Source organism: Scyliorhinus torazame, chromosome 14 (genome assembly GCF_047496885.1).
Source record: "Scyliorhinus torazame isolate Kashiwa2021f chromosome 14, sScyTor2.1, whole genome shotgun sequence".
In the NCBI taxonomy this organism is placed as follows: Eukaryota; Metazoa; Chordata; class Chondrichthyes; order Carcharhiniformes; family Scyliorhinidae; genus Scyliorhinus; species Scyliorhinus torazame.
This window is the reverse complement of record NC_092720.1, coordinates 10,538,072-10,558,313: the sequence shown is the minus strand read 5'-3', so window position 1 is coordinate 10,558,313 and position 20,242 is coordinate 10,538,072. Positions and strand designations below refer to the sequence as shown.

At 53.3% G+C, this 20,242-nt stretch overlaps 1 protein-coding gene across 1 annotated transcript in view; it reads right to left on the bottom strand.

Annotated features, from left to right (window-relative positions):
* The window catches only part of LOC140389518 (fibronectin type III domain-containing protein 3B-like), a 404,055-nt gene that overhangs the window by 135,831 nt on the left and 247,982 nt on the right, over positions 1-20,242 (bottom strand). The window contains 3 exon segments of the mRNA XM_072473693.1: positions 1,798-1,857; positions 4,060-4,217; positions 17,080-17,138. Of these exon segments, the coding sequence (XP_072329794.1) occupies positions 1,798-1,857; positions 4,060-4,217; positions 17,080-17,138 (277 nt within the window).

Genomic DNA, 20,242 nt, shown 5'->3' with positions numbered 1-20,242 from the left:
GGGTGTTAAGGAGTTGGGTGTTAGGGAGTTGGGTGTTAAGGAGTTGGGTGTTCGGGAGTTGAGTGTTAGGGCGTTGGGAGTAAGGAGTTGGGTGTTAAGGAGTTGGGTGTTAAGGAGCTGGGTGTTAAGATGTTGTGTGTTGAGGAGTTGGGTGTTAAGGAGCTGGGTGTTAAGAAGTTGGGTGTTAATGAGTTGAGTGTTGGGGAGTTGGGTGTTGAAGTTTGGTGTTGAGGAGTTGGGTGTTGAGGAGTTGGGTGTTGAGGAGTTGGGTGTTGAGGAGCTGGGTGTTAGGAAGATGGGTGTTGAGGAGATGGGTGTTAAGGATTTGGGTGTTAGAGATTTGGGTGTTAGGGAGTTGGGTGTTCGGGAGTTGGGTGTTCAGGAATTGGGTGTTAAGTGGTTGGGTGTTAAGGAGTTGGATGTTAAGGAGTTGGGTGTTAAGGAGTTGGGTGTTAAGGAGTTGGGTGTTAAGGAGCTGGGTGTTAAGGAGTTGGGTGTTGGAGTTGGGTGTTAAGGAGTTAGGTGTTAAGGAATTGGGTGTTAAGGAGTTGGGTGTTAAGGAGTTGGATGTTAAGGAGCTGGGTGTTAAGGAGTTGGGTGTTATGAAGTTGGGTGTTAAGGAGTTGGGTGTTAAGGAGCTGGGTGTTAAGGAGTTGGGTGTTGGGGTTGGGTGTTAAGGAATTGGGTGTTAAGGAGTTGGGTGTTAAGGAGTTGGGTGTTAAGGAGTTGGATGTTAAGGAGCTGGGTGTTAAGGTGTTGGGTGTTAAGGTGTTGGGTGTTAGGGAGTTGGGTGTTAAGGAATTGGTGTTAAGGAGTTGGGTGTTAAGGAGTTGTGTGTTAAGGAGTTGGGTGTTAGGGAGTTGGGTGTTAAGGAGTTGGGTGTTAAGGAGTTGGGTGTTTGGGAGTTGGGTGTTAAGGAGTTGGGTGTTAGGGAGTTGGGTGTTAGGGAGTTGGGTGTTAGGGAGTTGGGTGTTAGGGAGCTGGGTGTTAAGGAGTTGGATGTTAAGGAGTTGGGTGTTAAGGAGTTGGGTGTTAAGGAGTTGGGTGTTAAGGAGTTGGGTGTTAAGGAGTTGGGTGTTAAGGAGTGCCTTAAAGGAAGGTGGAGAGATCAGGGAAGAAATTCTAGAGATTAGAGTTCTTCACGCATTTTCTGTTTTATTTCATGTTCTGAGCTCGACTGAGTGCATTGAATTTGTTGTTAATGTAACTATTAACACAGTCAGGATTGTTCAGGAAGTGCTTCCCAGTCGCAGAATCACATCTAACAGTCGACTTGCCAACCAATCAGTACCCTTTTCTGCCGGGTGGCACAGTGGTTAGCAGTGCCGCCTCACGGCGCCAGCGACCTGGGTTTGATTCTGGTCTTGGGTGACTGTGTGGAGTCTGCGCGTTCTCCCTGTGTCTGTGTGGGTTTCCTCCGGGTGCTCCGGGTTCCTCCCACAATCCAAAGATATGCAGGTTAAGTGGTTTAGCCACGCTAAATTACCTCTTAGTGTCCAAAAAGATGTGTAGGCTAGGTGGGGTGATGGGGATAGGGTGTGATAGTGAGGCTAGGTAGGGTGCTGTTTCGAAGGGTAGGTATGGGCTCGTTGGGCCAAATGACCTCCTTCTGCACTTTAAGGATTCAATGGATGTCGATTCAAATTGTTGCGATGGTTTGAAATTTGGTATTCTTGTGTTTGTCCTGTTAAGTGCAGGAGGAGATCCTTCAGCAACATGTCCCTCTTCTCAGCAAGCTTCAAGTTCTGTTTGACCAAACAATTATTCTATTTGAGCGATCTCTCCAAACATACATACCTGATGTGGTAGTCTGTGGTTGGTTGTAAATCAGTCAGATTGCATTCTAATTCTTCTCCACTGAAAATAGTGCAAACAGACTCGTTAGAATTGAAACAGAACGATACAGCACCCTGGCCTTTCAGACCCAAGCCCTTTGGAAGAACTGTCCAGTTAAACCCCCTCCTGTGCTCTCTCCTCATCGCCACTATTTATTAATTTCCCGTTTGAAAGTTATTATTGAATCTGCTTCCACCGCCCCTCAGGCTGTACGACCCGGACAGATCACAACAGCTCGCTGTGCGAAAACCATTCTCCAGACTAAAGACAGCGAGGGATACGGGGATCAGGCAGCAAAATGGTGTTGAGGAAGATCAGCAGCTACTGTGGAGTTGAATGGCGGAGAGGGCTCAAGTAGCTGAAAGGCCCTCTCCAGCTCCTACTCTCAATGTTCCTCATACCCCCTTTGCTTATTTTTATCCTGATTCTTTCACAGGGGGGGTTTGGGTGCTGGGTAGGAAGCTGTCACAGAATTGGCATTCTTATGGTCTGAGATTCACTTCAAGAATTCAGGAGAACAGCCAATACGCCAGATCTGTTCATCAAAACTTATTTTTTTAAAATAAATTTAGAGTACCCAATTCATTTTTTCCAATTAAGGGACAATTTAGTGTGGCCAATCCACCTGACCTGCACATCTTTGGGTTGTGGGGGCGAAACCCACGCAGACACGGGGAGAATGTGTAAGCTCCACACGGACAGTGACCCGGGGCCAGGTACGAACCCAGATCCTCGGCGCCGTGAGGCAGCAGTGCTAACCACTGCGCCACCGTGCTGCCCTTCATCAAAGTTTATTAGAGCTCAACGGAATCCCCATGAACCTCTCCAAGCACTGGGACTCACTGTTCAAGCACAATGCATCAGCTCAAATCCAATTAATCGTTCTTCCGATTCATGCTGTACCTGTCCTGGGAGTGTTTGATCGGAACGGTGTAATATATTAATAATAATTTAAATATTCATTATTATTATCACAAGTAGGCTTACATTAACGCTGCAATGATGCTACTGTGAAAAGCCCCTAGTCGCCCATTTGGGAACACAGAGGGAGATTTCAGAATGTCCAATTCACCTCACAGCACGTCTTTCGGGACTTGTGGGAGGAAACCGGAGCACCCGGAGGAAACCCACGCAGACACGGGGAGAACGTGCAGACTCCGAACAGACAGTGGCCCAAGCCGGGAATCGAACCTGGGACCCTGGTGCTGTGAAGCCACAGTGCTAACCACTGTGCAATCGTGCTGCCCATAGAGGAACGATTACTCTGTATCTAACCCACCGTTGTACCTGTCCTGGGAGTGTTTGATGGGGACAGTGTAGAGGGAGCTTTACTCTGTATCAAACCCCGTGCTGTACCTGTCCTGGGAGTGTTTGATGGGGACAGTGCAGAGGGAGCTTTACTCTGTATCAAACCCCGTGCTGGACCTGTCCTGGGAGTGTTTGATGGGGACAGTGTAGAGGGAGCTTTACTCTGAATCTAACCCCCTGCTGTACCTGCCCTGGGAGTGTTTGATGGTAACAGTGTAGAGGGAGCTTTACTCCGTGTCTAACCCCGTGCTGTAACTGTCCTGGGAATGTTTGATGGGGACAGTGCAGAGGAAGCTTTACTCTGTAACTAACCCCGTGCTGTACCTGTCCTGGGAGTGTTTGATGGGGACAGTGTAGAGGGAGCTTTACTCTGTATCTAACCCCGTGCTGTACCTGTCCTGGGAGTGTTTGATGGGGACAGTGTAGAGGAAGCTTTACTCTGTATCTAACCCCGTGCTGTACCTGTCCTGGGAGTGTTTGATGGGGACAGTGTAGAGGGAGCTTTACTCTGTATCTAACCCCGTGCTGTACCAGTCCTGGGAGTGTTTGATGGGGACAGTGTAGAGGGAGTTTTACTCTGTATCTAACCCCATGCTGTACCTGTCCTGGGAGTGTTTGATGGGGACAGTGTAGAGGGAGCTTTACTCTGTATCTAACCCCGTGCTGTACCTGTCCTGGGAGTGTTTGATGGGGACAGTGTAGAGGGAGCTTTACTCTGTATCTAACCCCGTGCTGTATCTGCCCTGGGAGTGTTTGATGGGGACAGTGTAGAGGGCGCTTTACTCTGTAACTAACCCTGTGCTGTCCCTGTACTTGGGGCATTGACACCGGATGTTTGAAATGAAGATTGCTTTTCCCAGTCACTGACACCTGTTCCATTACCAGTGTGAATTTCTGGATGTTGGGTATTCTCACCTATAAATAATTTTGTATTTTCCATCTTTTCCCTTATCCGAAGAGGCCACTTCATAGTTACAGGTGTAAGGCAGACCGTTTGTGTGTTTGTCCCCGTTCATGAGGCCTATGGGAGGGGCCCAGGTGAGCAGAGCTTCCCTCGCTTGGACATTGGACACCTGGCAAAGGAAACACAAAGGCAGAATTCAAACAAAACACCGTCTTGATTAGACATTTAAGTACAGAACATGTGGAGTTTTTATATTCAACCATCTGCTATGTTGGGATTTGAACCTTCGGTCCCTGGACTATTTGCCCAGTGACAAGACCACTTCCGCCTCTCTTACTTAAATAAGGTTTGTTGTATCTTTCCTGATGGTTATCGCCTCCCAGTTCTGCTGTTACCCAAGTGGATATTTTTCGGAATCTTCCGCTGTCATGAAGAATCGATATTGACCAAGACTGGACTCACAGAGAGGTGGCGAGGCCGGCATGGATTTTCAGACAGTGAGTTCGCCAGTTGTAGAGCGAAGAAGAATGCGAGAGAAACGAGGAGCCCGGCAGGTTAAAGGTGTTGGACACCAGTGGCTTGGTGGAGTGGCCGGTAACTGGGTCGTCATTTTGACAGAACAAGGATGAGGAGAGGGTGAAAAACGTGTTTCAACAGATCCTCTACAAAGATGAGTTACTTCAATTTCCCCCATCGCTGCTCTCCCAACTCCTCTGTCACCTCCACATCGGAGAGCCTAATTCTGTCCTGACTGGCGTTCCATTTTCAGCAGAGGGGATGAGGCAGGAGTGGAGAGAGGTGATGCCCTGGACTGGGCAATGGAGAAGATATGTCAGAGGCTCAGCTCAGAGTCAGCTTGAGGTTGCAAACATGCCGGGTGAACGGTGGAGTTGAATCAATACAAACCTTCCGGTTTCACAACAACAGTGTTGCCTAATCTCCCCCTCCCCCACGATGCTCCCCACCACACATGCTCTCTCCCCCCCCCATCCCCCCCGCATTGCTCAACCCCCAGTTTCTCACCCGCATCCCCACCTGCTCTGCCCTCAGTTTCCCATTCCCCCCCTCACCCCACATCCTCCTCCCTGCCTGTGACTGTTTTCCTCCGCCCGCCTTCCTTCCCGCCTCCCCTCACTCTCGCTCCTCCCTCACTCTCAACCCTTCACCCCTCCCCAACCTGGAAAAGAAACTCAAATTCTTTCATGTCTTTTGTAAGGGCCACGAAGAATCCAGCACGAGTTTTAAGGATTCAAAGTAATATTTACTATATTTACTATAGTATTTACTATAACATATATACATAACAGTAGCAGTAACTTCCCTTGCTACATACTCCTTCCTGCTGGTTCCTGAACTGGCCAGCTTATTTATACTGGGAGTTGACTAGTGGTTTCTCCACCCCCCTCATTGGGGAAGCTCATACTCCCACAGGATTGTGGGATAGTCATTCGTCCCCAGCCAATGGTAAGTAGGCAGGTTATAACAATGTCCTTTCCCCCATCCCCAGCAGATTCCGCTCCGTGACGCCTTACCGAGAAAGTGGGCTACCCTTTGATCACTGATAAACATGGCCCACACTCCGCCCACCCCACCCACCCCCACCTCCGTGTGCACTGTGGGACAAAGTCCAATGTTAATGGCTCGCTATAACTGCAAATTGAGTCTGTTTTCCGAACTGCAGGAATTTGCATGAATTCTAAAGCAAAATTGTAAAAAACCAAACTGTTCAGAACCGGTCATTTGTGAAATTGAAACGGAAATAAAGCTGAATTGGTGAATGGGACATTCTAAGTTCCTCCGCCAGCTTGCTCCAATCAGATTGGGGTCACAAAACCGAGGTCCCGGGGCAGCCATTCAAAAAGCCTGAAAGAATCTGCTCACCAGCCCCGCCTGGTGGCTCAATGGGCTATTACACCAGCGAGGAACGAGGACGTTACTGCAACCTGTATTCAACAAAATCATTGGGCTGGATTCTCCGGTGGCCGACCGGCAAAATCGTTTTCGGTGATCGGCTGGAGAATCCCCACTTGCGCTGATCGGAGGGTCGGTGCAGGTTATGCGGTGCTTTTTCTGGTGTAAAACGCCACTGTTCCCACGCCGGCATCAACACTTAGTCAGCAAATCGGAGAATCCAGCCCACTCTATTCCATCTCACCCACACCAGGGGCGGGATTCTCCGACCCCCCGCCAGGTCGGAGAATCGCCGGGGGCTGGCGTGAATCCCGCCCCCGCCGAAGTCTCCGGCACCAGATATTTGGCGGGGGCGCGAATCGCATGCGCGGACCCGCGTCGCCTGGCGAAGTCCTTTCGGCCCCGGCTGGCGTGGCGCCAAAGGCCTTTCCCGCCAGCCGGCGGAGCGGAAACCACTCCGGCGCGGGCCTAGCCCCTCACGGTGAGGGCTTGGCCCCTAAAGGTGCGGAGACTTCCGCTGGGTAGGGGAGAATCCCGCCCCATGTCCCTCTCACTAATCGTTAACCTACATTGTTTCCTCGTCTTGCAATGCCTCCAATTATCACCCATCTTTTCTAATCCCTTGGTGGCCTCATCTTCCCGCCTCTCTCTGCATTCTCCTCCAGCATCGCGACCCTCCGAGATCTCTGCTCTCCTCCCGTTCCCGCCTCTCTCTGCATTCTCCTCCAGCATCGCGACCCTCCGAGATCTCTGCTCTCCTCCCGTTCCCGCCTCTCTCTGCATTCTCCTCCAGCATCGCGGCCCTCCGAGATCTTTGCTCTCCTCCCGTTCCCGCCTCTCTCTGCATTCTCCTCCAGCATCGCGACCCTCCGAGATCTCTGCTCTCCTCCCGTTCCCGCCTCTCTCTGCATTCTCCTCCAGCATCGCGACCCTCCGAGATCTCTGCTCTCCTCCCGTTCCCGCCTCTCTCTGCATTCTCCTCCAGCATCGCGACCCTCCGAGATCTCTGCTCTCCTCCCGTTCCCGCCTCTCTCTGCATTCTCCTCCAGCATCGCGACCCTCCGAGATCTCTGCTCTCCTCCCGTTCCCGCCTCTCTCTGCATTCTCCTCCAGCATCGCGACCCTCCGAGATCTCTGCTCTCCTCCCGTTCCCGCCTCTCTCTGCATTCTCCTCCAGCATCGCGACCCTCCGAGATCTCTGCTCTCCTCCCGTTCCCGCCTCTCTCTGCATTCTCCTCCAGCATCGCGACCCTCCGAGATCTCTGCTCTCCTCCCGTTCCCGCCTCTCTCTGCATTCTCCTCCAGCATCGCGACCCTCCGAGATCTCTGCTCTCCTCCCGTTCCCGCCTCTCTCTGCATTCTCCTCCAGCATCGCGACCCTCCGAGATCTCTGCTCTCCTCCCGTTCCCGCCTCTCTCTGCATTCTCCTCCAGCATCGCGACCCTCCGAGATCTCTGCTCTCCTCCCGTTCCCGCCTCTCTCTGCATTCTCCTCCAGCATCGCGACCCTCCGAGATCTCTGCTCTCCTCCCGTTCCCGCCTCTCTCTGCATTCTCCTCCAGCATCGCGACCCTCCGAGATCTCTGCTCTCCTCCCGTTCCCGCCTCTCTCTGCATTCTCCTCCAGCATCGCGACCCTCCGAGATCTCTGCTCTCCTCCCGTTCCCGCCTCTCTCTGCATTCTCCTCCAGCATCGCGACCCTCCGAGATCTCTGCTCTCCTCCCGTTCCCGCCTCTCTCTGCATTCTCCTCCAGCATCGCGACCCTCCGAGATCTCTGCTCTCCTCCCGTTCCCGCCTCTCTCTGCATTCTCCTCCAGCATCGCGACCCTCCGAGATCTCTGCTCTCCTCCCGTTCCCGCCTCTCTCTGCATTCTCCTCCAGCATCGCGACCCTCCGAGATCTCTGCTCTCCTCCCGTTCCCGCCTCTCTCTGCATTCTCCTCCAGCATCGCGACCCTCCGAGATCTCTGCTCTCCTCCCGTTCCCGCCTCTCTCTGCATTCTCCTCCAGCATCGCGACCCTCCGAGATCTCTGCTCTCCTCCCGTTCCCGCCTCTCTCTGCATTCTCCTCCAGCATCGCGACCCTCCGAGATCTCTGCTCTCCTCCCGTTCCCGCCTCTCTCTGCATTCTCCTCCAGCATCGCGACCCTCCGAGATCTCTGCTCTCCTCCCGTTCCCGCCTCTCTCTGCATTCTCCTCCAGCATCGCGACCCTCCGAGATCTCTGCTCTCCTCCCGTTCCCGCCTCTCTGCATTCTCCTCCAGCATCGCGACCCTCCGAGATCTCTGCTCTCCTCCCGTTCCCGCCTCTCTCTGCATTCTCCTCCAGCATCGCGACCCTCCGAGATCTCTGCTCTCCTCCCGTTCCCGCCTCTCTCTGCATTCTCCTCCAGCATCGCGACCCTCCGAGATCTCTGCTCTCCTCCCGTTCCCGCCTCTCTCTGCATTCTCCTCCAGCATCGCGACCCTCCGAGATCTCTGCTCTCCTCCCGTTCCCGCCTCTCTCTGCATTCTCCTCCAGCATCGCGACCCTCCGAGATCTCTGCTCTCCTCCCGTTCCCGCCTCTCTCTGCATTCTCCTCCAGCATCGCGACCCTCCGAGATCTCTGCTCTCCTCCCGTTCCCGCCTCTCTCTGCATTCTCCTCCAGCATCGCGACCCTCCGAGATCTCTGCTCTCCTCCCGTTCCCGCCTCTCTCTGCATTCTCCTCCAGCATCGCGACCCTCCGAGATCTCTGCTCTCCTCCCGTTCCCGCCTCTCTCTGCATTCTCCTCCAGCATCGCGACCCTCCGAGATCTCTGCTCTCCTCCCGTTCCCGCCTCTCTCTGCATTCTCCTCCAGCATCGCGACCCTCCGAGATCTCTGCTCTCCTCCCGTTCCCACCTCTTGCACCATACTAATACCAGGAATGGGAAGGTTGTCATATGAGGAAAGGATGGACAGGCTAGCTTGTATCTACTGGAGTTTAGAATAGTAAGGGGTGACTTGATTGAAATCTTTAAGATCCTGAGGGATGTTGACAGGGTGGATGTGGAGAGGACGTTTCCTCTTGTGGGAGAATCTAGAACGAGGGTCATGGTTTAAAAATCAAGGGTCACCCATTCAAAACGGAGATGAGGAGAAATTATTTTCCTCAGATGATTGAGAGTCTCCGGAACTCTCTTCCCCCAAAGGTGATGGGAACAGAGGGCTGGATCCTCCGCAGCGGTGAATCAATCTTCCTGCTGAAATCGGGACCCGGGAATCGGCGTGATCGCGGAGTACACCGCGCGGCCGGGGGCCCATAGCCAGAGTTCTGCCCAGCGACCCCCCCGCTCGGGGCCCATTGCCAGAGTTCCGCCCAGCGACCCCCCGCTCGGGGCCCATAGCCAGAGTTCCGCCCAGCGACCCCCCGCTCGGGGCCCATTGCCAGAGTTCCGCCCAGCGTTCCCCCCGCTCGGGGCCCATAGCCAGAGTTCCGCCCAGCGACCCCCCCGCTCCCGACCGGCCGAGTTCCCCACCGCAATGTTCTAACCATCGATCGCCGTTCGGGAGCCTCACGTGGTGGCTGCGGACTCAGTCCGCCTGAGGTGGGGGGGGGGGGGGGAGATCGTGCCCTGGTGGGGGGGCGCGGGGGGATCGGGCATCGGGGGGCCCTTATGGGCGGCCGGGGGACAGATCGGGCCGGTCGGATCTTCGGGTGCCCGGCGGATCGGGGGGGCTACGTTTTCCAGCTGCCTCCGCGGTCCGAGTCCCCCATGGCGCTCGGCGTGGCTGCTGGAGGCCGCCGCCCTGCACATGCGCGGACTCGAAACCAGATGTGCGGGGGCCCGTACCCACAGCCAAAGCTGCGTGAAGCACTCTGGGTCCCTACCAGTCCCCTGCAGGTCAGTGAATTGGCTGATCAGCTTTTGAGGAAACTCCGGAGTGAAACGCCAGCGTTTTTGCGCCGTCGCGGGGACATAGTCCCATTTCGGGAGAATCCAGGCCAAGGTATTTGAATATCTTTAAGGCAGAGGTGGATAGATTCTTGGTAAGCAAGGAGGTGAATGGTTAATGGGAGTAGGCGGGAGGCAGATTTGAGGTCACTATCAGATCAGCAATGATCTTATTAAACGGCGGAGCAGGTTTGAGGGGCTGAATGGCCTCCACAGTTGCCGTATCTGAGAAATAGGAACAGTGAGCGCCTTGTTCACTCAGTGGGTCAGGCAGTGCCTAAACTCCACCTTGTGGAGCTGGCTGGAAGTGCAGGGCCGGGGGGCAGTGCGGAGTTTAGGGGTGATGGGGTTCAATCACTGGCTCTCACACTCCCAGCGAGGCCAGTATCATCTTCACCCCTCCGCACACCTTCAACTCCCACCCCAGGTTAAAATCAGGCCTGCAAAACTCGCTGAAATGACGTATATCAAAGCCAGGCGGTTTCCAGAAAGGGAGGTGAGGCCAGAGTACTGAGAATCAATAAATCTCCGGTAAAATAATTTGTCCACGGAAAGATGAACACGGAGCTCAATCTGCTGGTAATAGTAGGCCATCTGCTGGGCGAACTGAAAACTACACAACACCAAAACTGGAGCCTGAGGAGTTGACTCGTGGCCCAGAGAATCGACAACTGTTGCAATGATAATGAAGTTATTGATTAATCGCAATAACCAATCTCTATTAATGAACCTACAGCAGACACAGACACGAGATGAGGAAAACCCCCAGTGGGGGAGAAGAGCTTCAGAAACCACAGGGCCAAAGAGGCCTGTTCCTCCCCAATCCACACTCCACTCAGCACACGTCCACCTCAGATTACTCAGATACGCAGGTGTTATTTCCTGACAGAAATCCATATGTATTTACTTGGCTGAATCAATATTAACAGCTCACCAGGGAGACAATTCCACACTTGGAGCACTCTCTCACTGAATTATCCTTTCACGAGATCACAGTTGCCAATTCCTGAAGGACATATTCCAGGAGCTTGCATGACGTGATCTCAGCCCTCGAACTGCCCCCACTCAATCACACAGCCTTTGTCCCCATCGCCCCCCCACCACCACAACTCCAGTGCTTGTATAACCTTGGTGTCATGTTGGACCCTTGCAAGAGCCCTGACCAGCTTCTCAAGGGTGTGGTGGTATGTATTAGGGGTAATATGGTACCTGTGAAGCCGAGAGGCTATTGGCTGACAGGTCCCGTGTCCTGGTTGGATCTGCCAACTTCTGGCTCCGCCCTGAAGGCGGAGTATAAGAGCTCGAGTTCTCCCCGCAGCCTCATTCTGTTACTGAGCTGCTGGGGAACAAGTCTCGCTTAATAAAGCCTAGATAGACTTCATCGCTTCTCGTCTCGCGCAAGTCATTGTGCGCTACAATGGGCAATTAGGGGTGGCCACTACCGTAGCCCATATCCTGCGAACGATTATTTTTAAAAGGGTGCCGTCATTAAGACCACCTGTTCCCCACCTCCGTAAAATCGCCCGGCGTCACCCGCCTCAGCTCACCTCCTGCGGAAACCCTCAACCGTTAGCTCCAGACTCGGTTGTTCCACCGCACCGCTGGCTCACCTCCCACACTCGGCCCACCTGGGGGCTTCCAAAACCATGCTGCCCGTGTCTTAACCCGCCGCAAATCCTGTTCACCCAGCACCCCTGCGCTCGCTGGCCGACACTGACACAGTCTTGGTTTCAAAATTCTCATCATCGTTTTCACATCCCCCCACGGCTTGGCCCCCTCCCCTATCCTCTGGAGCCTCCTCCAGCCCCACAGCCCTCCGAGTGTATTCGTGGGCCCTGTGCGCCGTGCCAATCGCTTCACCATTGGTGGGCGAGCTTTCAGTTGCCTGGTCCCACATCCTGGAATTCTCTCTGTAAACCTCTCCACTTCTTTATCTCTGGTTCCGCCTGTCACAAACCCCTTTAAACATCTCTCGAAGACCAGGTTTCCGGTCAGCTGGCCAGTGGACCTTCATGTCGCGTCTTGTTTCATTCTGCTCCTATGAAATGCTTTGGAATATTACATTGTTTCAGACACTTTATAAATCCAAATTGTTGTTATTGAAAGCGTGCAAAGATTTTTTTTTTTGGTATTCCCCATGGTTTTCTCCCACATTCTCCGCACCCAATTTCCAGCACATAAAGAGGCCATTCAGTCCATCGTGTCTGTTCTAGCTCTTTAAAAGATTGATCGGATTAGCCCAATTCCCCCACTCTTTCTCTGTAGCACTGCAAATTACTCCCCTCCAAGTGCCTATCACAGAATCACAGTATCTCACAGTGCAGAAGGGGCTCTTCGGTCAATTGAGTCTCCCTGACACATGAAAGACGCCTGGCCTGTCTACCTAATCCCACTTGCCAACACTCAGCCCATGGCCTTGAATGTTACAACGTGCCAAGTGCTCATCCAGATACTGTTTAGAGGATGTGAGACAACCCGCCTCCACCACCCTGCCTGGCACTGCGTTCCAGACCCTCACCACACTCTGGGTAAAAAGGTTTTTCCTCACATCCCCCCCAAACCTCCTGTCCCTCATCCTGAATTTCTTTCCCCTCCTGACTGACTCTTCAACTAAGGGGAACAGCTGCTCCCTCTCCACCCTGTCCCTGCCCCTCAGAATCTTGTCCACCTCCATCAGGTCGCCCCTCAGTCTTCTCTGCTCCAGAGAAAACAACCCCAGCCCATCCAACCTCTCTTCTCAACTAAAATGTTCCACCCCAGCAACATCCTGGTGGGCCCCGATCGCGGGCCAGGCCACCGTGGGGGCACTCCCCGGGGCCGGATCCCCCCCCCGAGGACTCTGCAGGCCGCCCGCGGAGCCAGGTCCCGCCGATAAGGACCTGTTGTGATTAACGCTGGCGGGACCCGGCGAAAACGGGCGGCCACTCGGCCCATTGCGGGCCGGAGAATCGCCGGGGGGGGGGGGGGGGGTGGCGCTGCCAGCAGTCGCCGACCGGCGCGCCGCGATTCCCGCCCCCGCCAAAACCCCGGCGCCGGAGAATTCGGCAGGGGGCGGGGGTGGGATTCACGCCGCCCCACAGCGGTTCTCCGGCCCGGCGGGGGGGGCCGGAGAATCCCGCCCAACAACTTTCCTATAATGTGGTGACCAGGATTGCACACAGTGCTCCAGCTGTGGCCTCACCAAAGTTCTGCACAACTCCAACAGGCCCTCCCTGCTTTTCTAATCTATGCCTCGATTGATAAAAGCGAGTGTCCCATGTTCCTTTTCACCACCGATTAACCTGCTCTTCTGCCTTCAGAGATCTATGGACAAACATGCTAAGGTCCCTTTGTTCCTCAGAACCTCCTCGTGTCAGGCAGTTCATTGAGTACGTCCTTGTTAAATTACTCCTTCCAAAGTGGATCACCTCACACTTTTCAGGGTTAAATTCCATCTGCCACTAACCTGCCCATTTGACCATTCCATCTATATCTTCCTGTAATCCAAGACCCTCAACCTCACTGTTAACCACCCGGCCAATCTGTGTGTCATTCGCAAACTTACTGATCCCACCCCCCACATAGTCATCTGTGTTGTTTATATAAATGACGAATAACAGGGGGCCCAGCGCGGACCCCTGGGGTACGTCACTGGACACTGACTTCCAGTCACTAAAGCAGCCGTTTGTCAGCACCCTCTGTCTCTTACAGCGGAACCAATTTTGAATCCACTTTACCAAATTACCCTGCTTCCCATGTGCGGTGGCCTTCTTTATTTATTTATTTTTTTTCAAATAAATTTAGAGTACACATTCGTTTTTTCCAATTGAGGGGCAATTTAGCGCGGCCAATCCACCTCGCCTGCACATCTTTGGATTGTGGGGGCGAAATCCACACAGACACGGGGAGAATGTGCAAACTCCAGACGGACAGTGACCCAGAGCCGGGATCGAACCTGGGACCTCGGCGCCGCGAGGCAGCAGTGCTAACCCACTGCGCCGCCGTGCTGCCCCATTTGCCTTCTTTATAAGTATCCCATGTGGGACCTTGTCAAAGGCTTCGCTGAAATCCATGTAAATACATCAACTACACTACCCTCATCTACACAACTGATCCCCTCAAAAAATCCAATCAAATTTGTTGGGCATGACCTCCCTCTGACAAAGCCACGCTAATATTCCTGATCAAACCTTGCCTCTCCAAATGGAGATACATTGGGCGGGATTCTCCGACCCCCCGCCGGGTCGGAGAATCGCCGGGGGCTGGCGTGAATCCCGCCCCCGCCGGTTGCCGAATTCTCCGGCACCGGAGATTCGGCGGGGGCGGGAATTGGTCCGCGCCGGTTGGCGCCCCCACCCCCCACCCCCCCCCCCCCCGCGGTTCTCCGGCCCGGATGGGCCGAAGTCCCGCTGCTAAAATGCCTGTCCCGCCGGCGTAGATGAAACCACCTACCTTACCGGCGGGACAAGGTGGCGCGGGGGACTCCGGGGTCCTGGGGGGGGGGGGGCGTGGGGCGATCTGACCCCGCGGGGTGCACCCACGGTGGCCTGGCCCGCGATCGGGACCCACCGATCCGCGGGCGGGCCTGTGCCGTGGGGGCACTCTTTCCCTTCCGCCTCCGCAACGGTCTCCACCATGGCGGAGGCGGTCTCCACTGCGCATGCGCGGGAATGCCGTCAGCGGCCGCTGATTCTCCCGCGCATGCGCCGCCCGGAGATGTCATTTCCGCGCCAGCTGGAGGGGCGGAAATTCGTCCGGCGCCGGCCTAGCCCCTTAAGGTTGGGGCTCGGCCCCCAAAGATGCGGAGCATTCCGCACCTTTGGGGCGGCGCGATGCCCGACTGATTTGCGTCGTTTTGGGCGCCAGTCGGCGGACATCGCGCTGTTTCCGGAGAATTTCGCCCATTCTCTCCTTCGGAATTTTCTCCAATAATTTTCCTGCCACTGATGTGAGACTCGCTGGGCTGTAGTTCCCTGGCTTGTCTCTGCAGCCATTCTTAAATCGTGGGACCACATAAGTTGTTCTCCAGTCCTCTGGCACCTCCCCCATGGCCAGAATTAAAAATTTAGGTTCAAGCCCCTCCAATCTCCTCCCAGCATCTGGGACACAATTCATCCAATCCTGGAGGTCTGTCCACTTTTAAACCTGCCAACACCTCCAATCACTCCCGATGACAATCTGCACAAGAAGCTCACAGTCTCTCCCCCCCGAGTTCCATATCTGCCTCCTCATTCTGTGGGGTGAAGGCAGATGTGAAATATTCATTCAACACGCTACCAATGATAATAATAATCTTTATTAGTGTCGCAAGTAGGCTTACATTAACACCACAATGAAGTCACTGTGAAAATCCCCTAGTCGCCACATTCCGGCGCCTGTTCGGGTACACAGAGGGAGAATTCAGAATGTCCAATTCACCTAACAAGCACGTCTTTCGGGACTTGTGGGAGGAAACCGGAGCACCCGGAGGAAACCCACGCAGGCACGGGGAGAACGTGCAGACTCCGCACAGACAGCGGCCCAAGCCGGGAATCGAACCTGGGACCCTGGCGCTGTGAAGCAACGGTGCTAACCACTGTGCTACTTTTATCCATTCACAGATTTCCCCCTTGGTCCCTAATGGGCCCTACTCTTTCCCTGGTTCTCCTCTTCCCAGAGCCAGGGACCCGGGTTCAATACCGGCTTTGGGTGACCGTGTGGAGCTCGCACTTTCTGCCTGTGCCTGCGGGGGTTTCCACCCGCAATCCAAAGATGTGTAGGTTAGGTGGGGTTATCGGGATGGCAAGGGAGAATGGGCCTGGGCAGGGTGCACTTTCAGAGGGTTGGTGCAGACCAGATGGGCCGAATGCGGGGTTCGATAGATTCTATGGATATATTTATCGAATATCTTGGGATCTTCACTACCGTCATCAGCCAGATCTTTCACAAATCTCCTCTTTGCTCTCTGAATTGCTTTCTTAAGCTAAATCCTGCACCTTCTGTACTCCACTAATGCTGATTTGCTCCCCTTGTACTTGCTAAAAGCCTCTCTTTTCCTTCTCATCGAACCCTGAATATCTCTGGCCATCCATGGGTCTCTGGACTTACTAATGCTTCCTATCACCTGAGGGGGAGCATGGACCTTCCCCCTTTCCTTTTTAACGCCCCCCCCCCCCCCCTCCACCCGTCCACTCCTATTCTGCAGATTTTGTCACAAATTAATTCTTTCCAGTCTACTTCGGCTAGATCCTGCCTTATTTTATTAAAGCAAGCCCTCCCCCAGTTCGAAACCCCTTTTTTTGCAACTTGTCTATCGCTTTGTCCGTCACGAGCTTAAATTGTACCAGTTCCCTTTTGTGGATTATTGTTGTGTGCTCACCTCCATCGCCCTTATAGGCAGCGAATTCCGGATCGTAACAGCTCACAGAGTAAAAAACATTTCTCCTCATCCCTCTCTTGGCTTTGTTCACCCGGATCTGGTTTATTCCAAGGATCCAATCAAATTGAATGGGATGGGGTAGGATCTGCGCGTTCCTCGGCGTGAACTACACAGTACAGGCCATTCGGCCCATGTAATCTGTGTGTGCATGGATTATCTACACAAGGTCTTGTCCCATTCCAGATATCTCTCCTTCCCTTTGCCGCCATGTACTTGCCTGGCTTCTGATTTTCTAATCGGGATTTTCCGATCTTGTGCCCATGGCGGTAATTCACCTCGATCAGTAACCTCTCCTAAGTTATATTATGGCGGTAATTCTTGTGAGCGGGACGGAAAATTTGTCGGACCATTGCCTTTGGGTGGGAAATTCCGGTCCCAATTGGAAAATCCTGGCAAGAGTCTCACCTCCAGCACTTCCTGGGGGAGTGAGTTCCACTTTCTTTAAAAAAAAATTGATTTAGAGTACCCAATTAATTTTTTTTCCAATTAAATTGCGTGTTCAATCCACCTGCCCTGCACATCTTTGGGTTGTGGGGGCGAAACCCACGCAGACACGGGGAGAATGTGCAAACTCCACCCGGACAGTGACCCAGGGCCGGGATCGAACCTGGGACCTCGGCGCCGTGAGGCAGCAGGGCTAACCCACTGCGCCACCGTGCTGCCCTGTGAGTTCCACTTTCTAACCACTCCCTGAGTAAATAGAGGCACTGAACCCGTCTCCCAGACCCGTCCTCACTCCAATCACAGAGATTCCCCAGTCACTCAAATCCCTTGAGTTTTCTTTTGCAGTGAAGACGAGGACACATACCTGAGGTCTCCCCATCCCAGAAAGCATGTCTTGGACCCTTTTTGTTTCTGAATCAAAATCTGGAAGACAAACATAAAGACAACATTAAAATTCAGTAACACCGGGAGGCGGGGTTAGACTGAATGGAAATGGAAAACCGCAATCGAACCTTCGACTTTGCAAACCGTAGCTTTCGATAACCCGACCCGGGATCTTGAGTTACCCCCGTTTTTTGGGGTCCCTCCAACTCTCTGCTCTATTGGCTGTATTTCAGTCCCAGAGTGTCTCCGTCCCCTCTGCATCCTCCAGCTACCAGGAATCTCAGCCCAAGTTAGCGGATCTGTTGAATTCAATGCTGTAACTTTCCAGGGAGGGGCACAGACTGGAAACGTTGACTCAGTTTCTTTCTCCACAGATGCCGCCAGGCAGGCTGGGCCTTTCCACCATTTTCTGTTTTTATCGTACGTTTGGAGTTCACCTCGGCCATTGGCTGTTGAGGGACCAATTCAGCGACTAATGATGGGTTAATGGATAAGGAACAGACTGCACCCAGCACACGGCGAATTGGACAGGGAATGAGAGACTGGGAAATGTTCAGGGGGTATCTGCAGAGTGATTTGTTTCCCGTCTCTTAAAATGTCTCCTTTTTTTAATAATTTTTTTATCTTTTAAATTTAGAGTACCCAAATCATTTTTCCCAATAAAGGGGCAATTTAGCGTGGCCAATCCACCTACCCTGCACATCTTTGTGTTGTGGGGGCGAAACCCACACAAACACGGGGAGAACGTGCAAACTCCAGACGGACAGTGACCCAGAGCCGGGATCGAACCTGGGACCTCGGCCCCGTGAAGCCGCAGGGCCGCCCTTCAAAAGTCTCCCTTTTAAGATGGAGGCGAGGGGAAGCTGTTTCCTCCCAAAGGACCATTGGTTTGTGGAATTCTCCTTCCCGGACACTAGTGGAAGCTGGGCTTTTGAATTTATTGAGAGTTAGAGAGATCGTTCTTAGGCAAAGGGCAGACAGGAAGGTGGAATTGAGACCATACTGAATGGTGGAGTGGGCTTGAACAGGGCTGAATGGCCTCCTCCAGCTTCTGTGATCCTTCAATGTCACAAAGCACTTTATTGGTCATGGGTTATTCCCAGTCACACTTGTTTCAAAGACTGATTGGGCATCGATGGGCAAGGTGGGTAACTGCACAGACATCCCACGCTGCCCGACATGCCCGAGATAGGGAGCTCCCCTGCAATCACCTGGGCAAGATGGGACAAACGCAATGTGGGCTGCGTTTTTCAGCAAAGATAGACCGAGTTTGCGCCAGCGCAGAAGTTCGCCAATCTGAGGGGGTTGATACAATGGGATGCTGTGTAGCTGGGCAATGGGGAAGACCAGGACTAAACTGAGACCGTCCTGCTGCCCCTGATTGGCTGACCTGTGACCCCAGCTGGACAGTGAGAGAATGGGGTCAGGCATCCCCAGGTTTAAACCATCACTCATAGGGAAAATTTGATTGCTGAATGGAGTTGCTCCATCAATGTTCCAGTTTGGACCGTTCAGCACCAACCACCAGACTGAAGGCCACATTCAGGAACAACAATCAACGTGGGCCAGACATCGACACCAATCTTTGTTCAACCAGCTCAGGTCACCTCTTCCCTCTCACAAAATCCCTGTCCAGGGATTGAGATCGGAGACCCGCTGGCCTGTTTTCTACGCGCCCAGTTTGAGGCTGGGTAAGACTCCTGGGTCAGAAATAGAAAAGCGTTGGGGGAAGAAGGCAAGAAACAGCCTGCATTTCTATAGCACCTTTCACTAAACCGGGACATCCCAACGCACTGGCCAGCCAATTGAGTGTTTTTGTAAAGTGTACCCACTGTTGTAGTACTGGAAGCACAGCGGCCAACGTTTGCACAGGAAAGCTCCCACAATCAGTGATGGTCAAGTAAGCTGCCTTCTGATGTTGTTAGGTTCAGGGACAAATATTGATCCAGGACATTTGGGGGGGCAGAGGGGTCTCAGTTTAATGTTGTATCCAAAAGATGGAACCTCTGACAATATAGTGCTCCCTCGGTACTGCAATGGGAGTGTCGGCCTGGACTCTGGAGGGAGTTTAGCCCATCACCTCTTGTCTCCGAGGTGGCATTGCCACTATGAAGGATCCTTGTCAAAGGACATCTCACCACAGCCAGGTGTCGTATTTGAGGCTTCAAAGGATTTACGAGGATGTCCGTCATCTTTCTTGGTTGAGGCTCTGGGCACAGAGTCACGGCTTGGGTCACTGTCTGTGCGGAGTCTGCACGTTCTCCCCGTGTGTGCGTGGGTTTCCTCCGGGTGCTCCCGTTTCCTCCCACAGTCCAAAGATGTGCAGGTTAGGTGGATTGGCTGTGAAAAATTGCCCTTAGTGTCCAAAATTGCCCTTAGTGTTGGGTGGGGTTACTGGGTTATGGGGATAGGGTGGAGGTGTGGGCTTGGGTAGGGTGCTCTTTCCAAGAGCCGGTGCAGACTCAATGGGCCGAATGGCCTCCTTCTGCACTGTAAATTCTATGATTCTATGAACATGAAAGTGTGAGAAAACAAAACACGACTGCTGGTCAAGGTGCCAAAAAATAATCTTCAAAATAGGCCCAGACCGGGTAACGAGAGGATTCCATCCTTGAAGGGACTGTGACGAACTGGTTGGGTAGGTTAACAGCAATCTGACCGTTTCATGGTCACTTTATTAAAATCTGAACTCAAATTGCCCAACTTGTAACATGAACTCACATTCTCTGGTTTATTGACCCAGTAATGTAATCATCGGCCCACTGTCTCTCTACACAACTCATAACAACAGTGGCAGAAAGGCAGAATAAGAAAGGAATTCTCCCAGTGCCGGAGCGAACATTCCTGTGTGTGAGAGAGGGAGAGAGAGAAGGAGAGTGTGTGTGTGAGAGAGTGTGGTGTGTGTGAGAGAGAGGGAGAAAGAGAGAGTGTGTGTGTGGGCGAGAGAATGTGTGTGTGTGAGAGAGAGGGAGAGAGAGAGTGTGTGTGTGAGGGCGAGATAATATGTGTGTGTGTGAGAGAGAGAGAGAGAGAGAGAGTGTGTGCGAGAGAGAGAGACAGGGTGTGTGTGAGAGAGAGAGGGAGAGCGTGTGTGTGAGAGAGGGAGAGAGAGAGTGTGTGTGAGGGAGAGTGTGTGTGAGAGA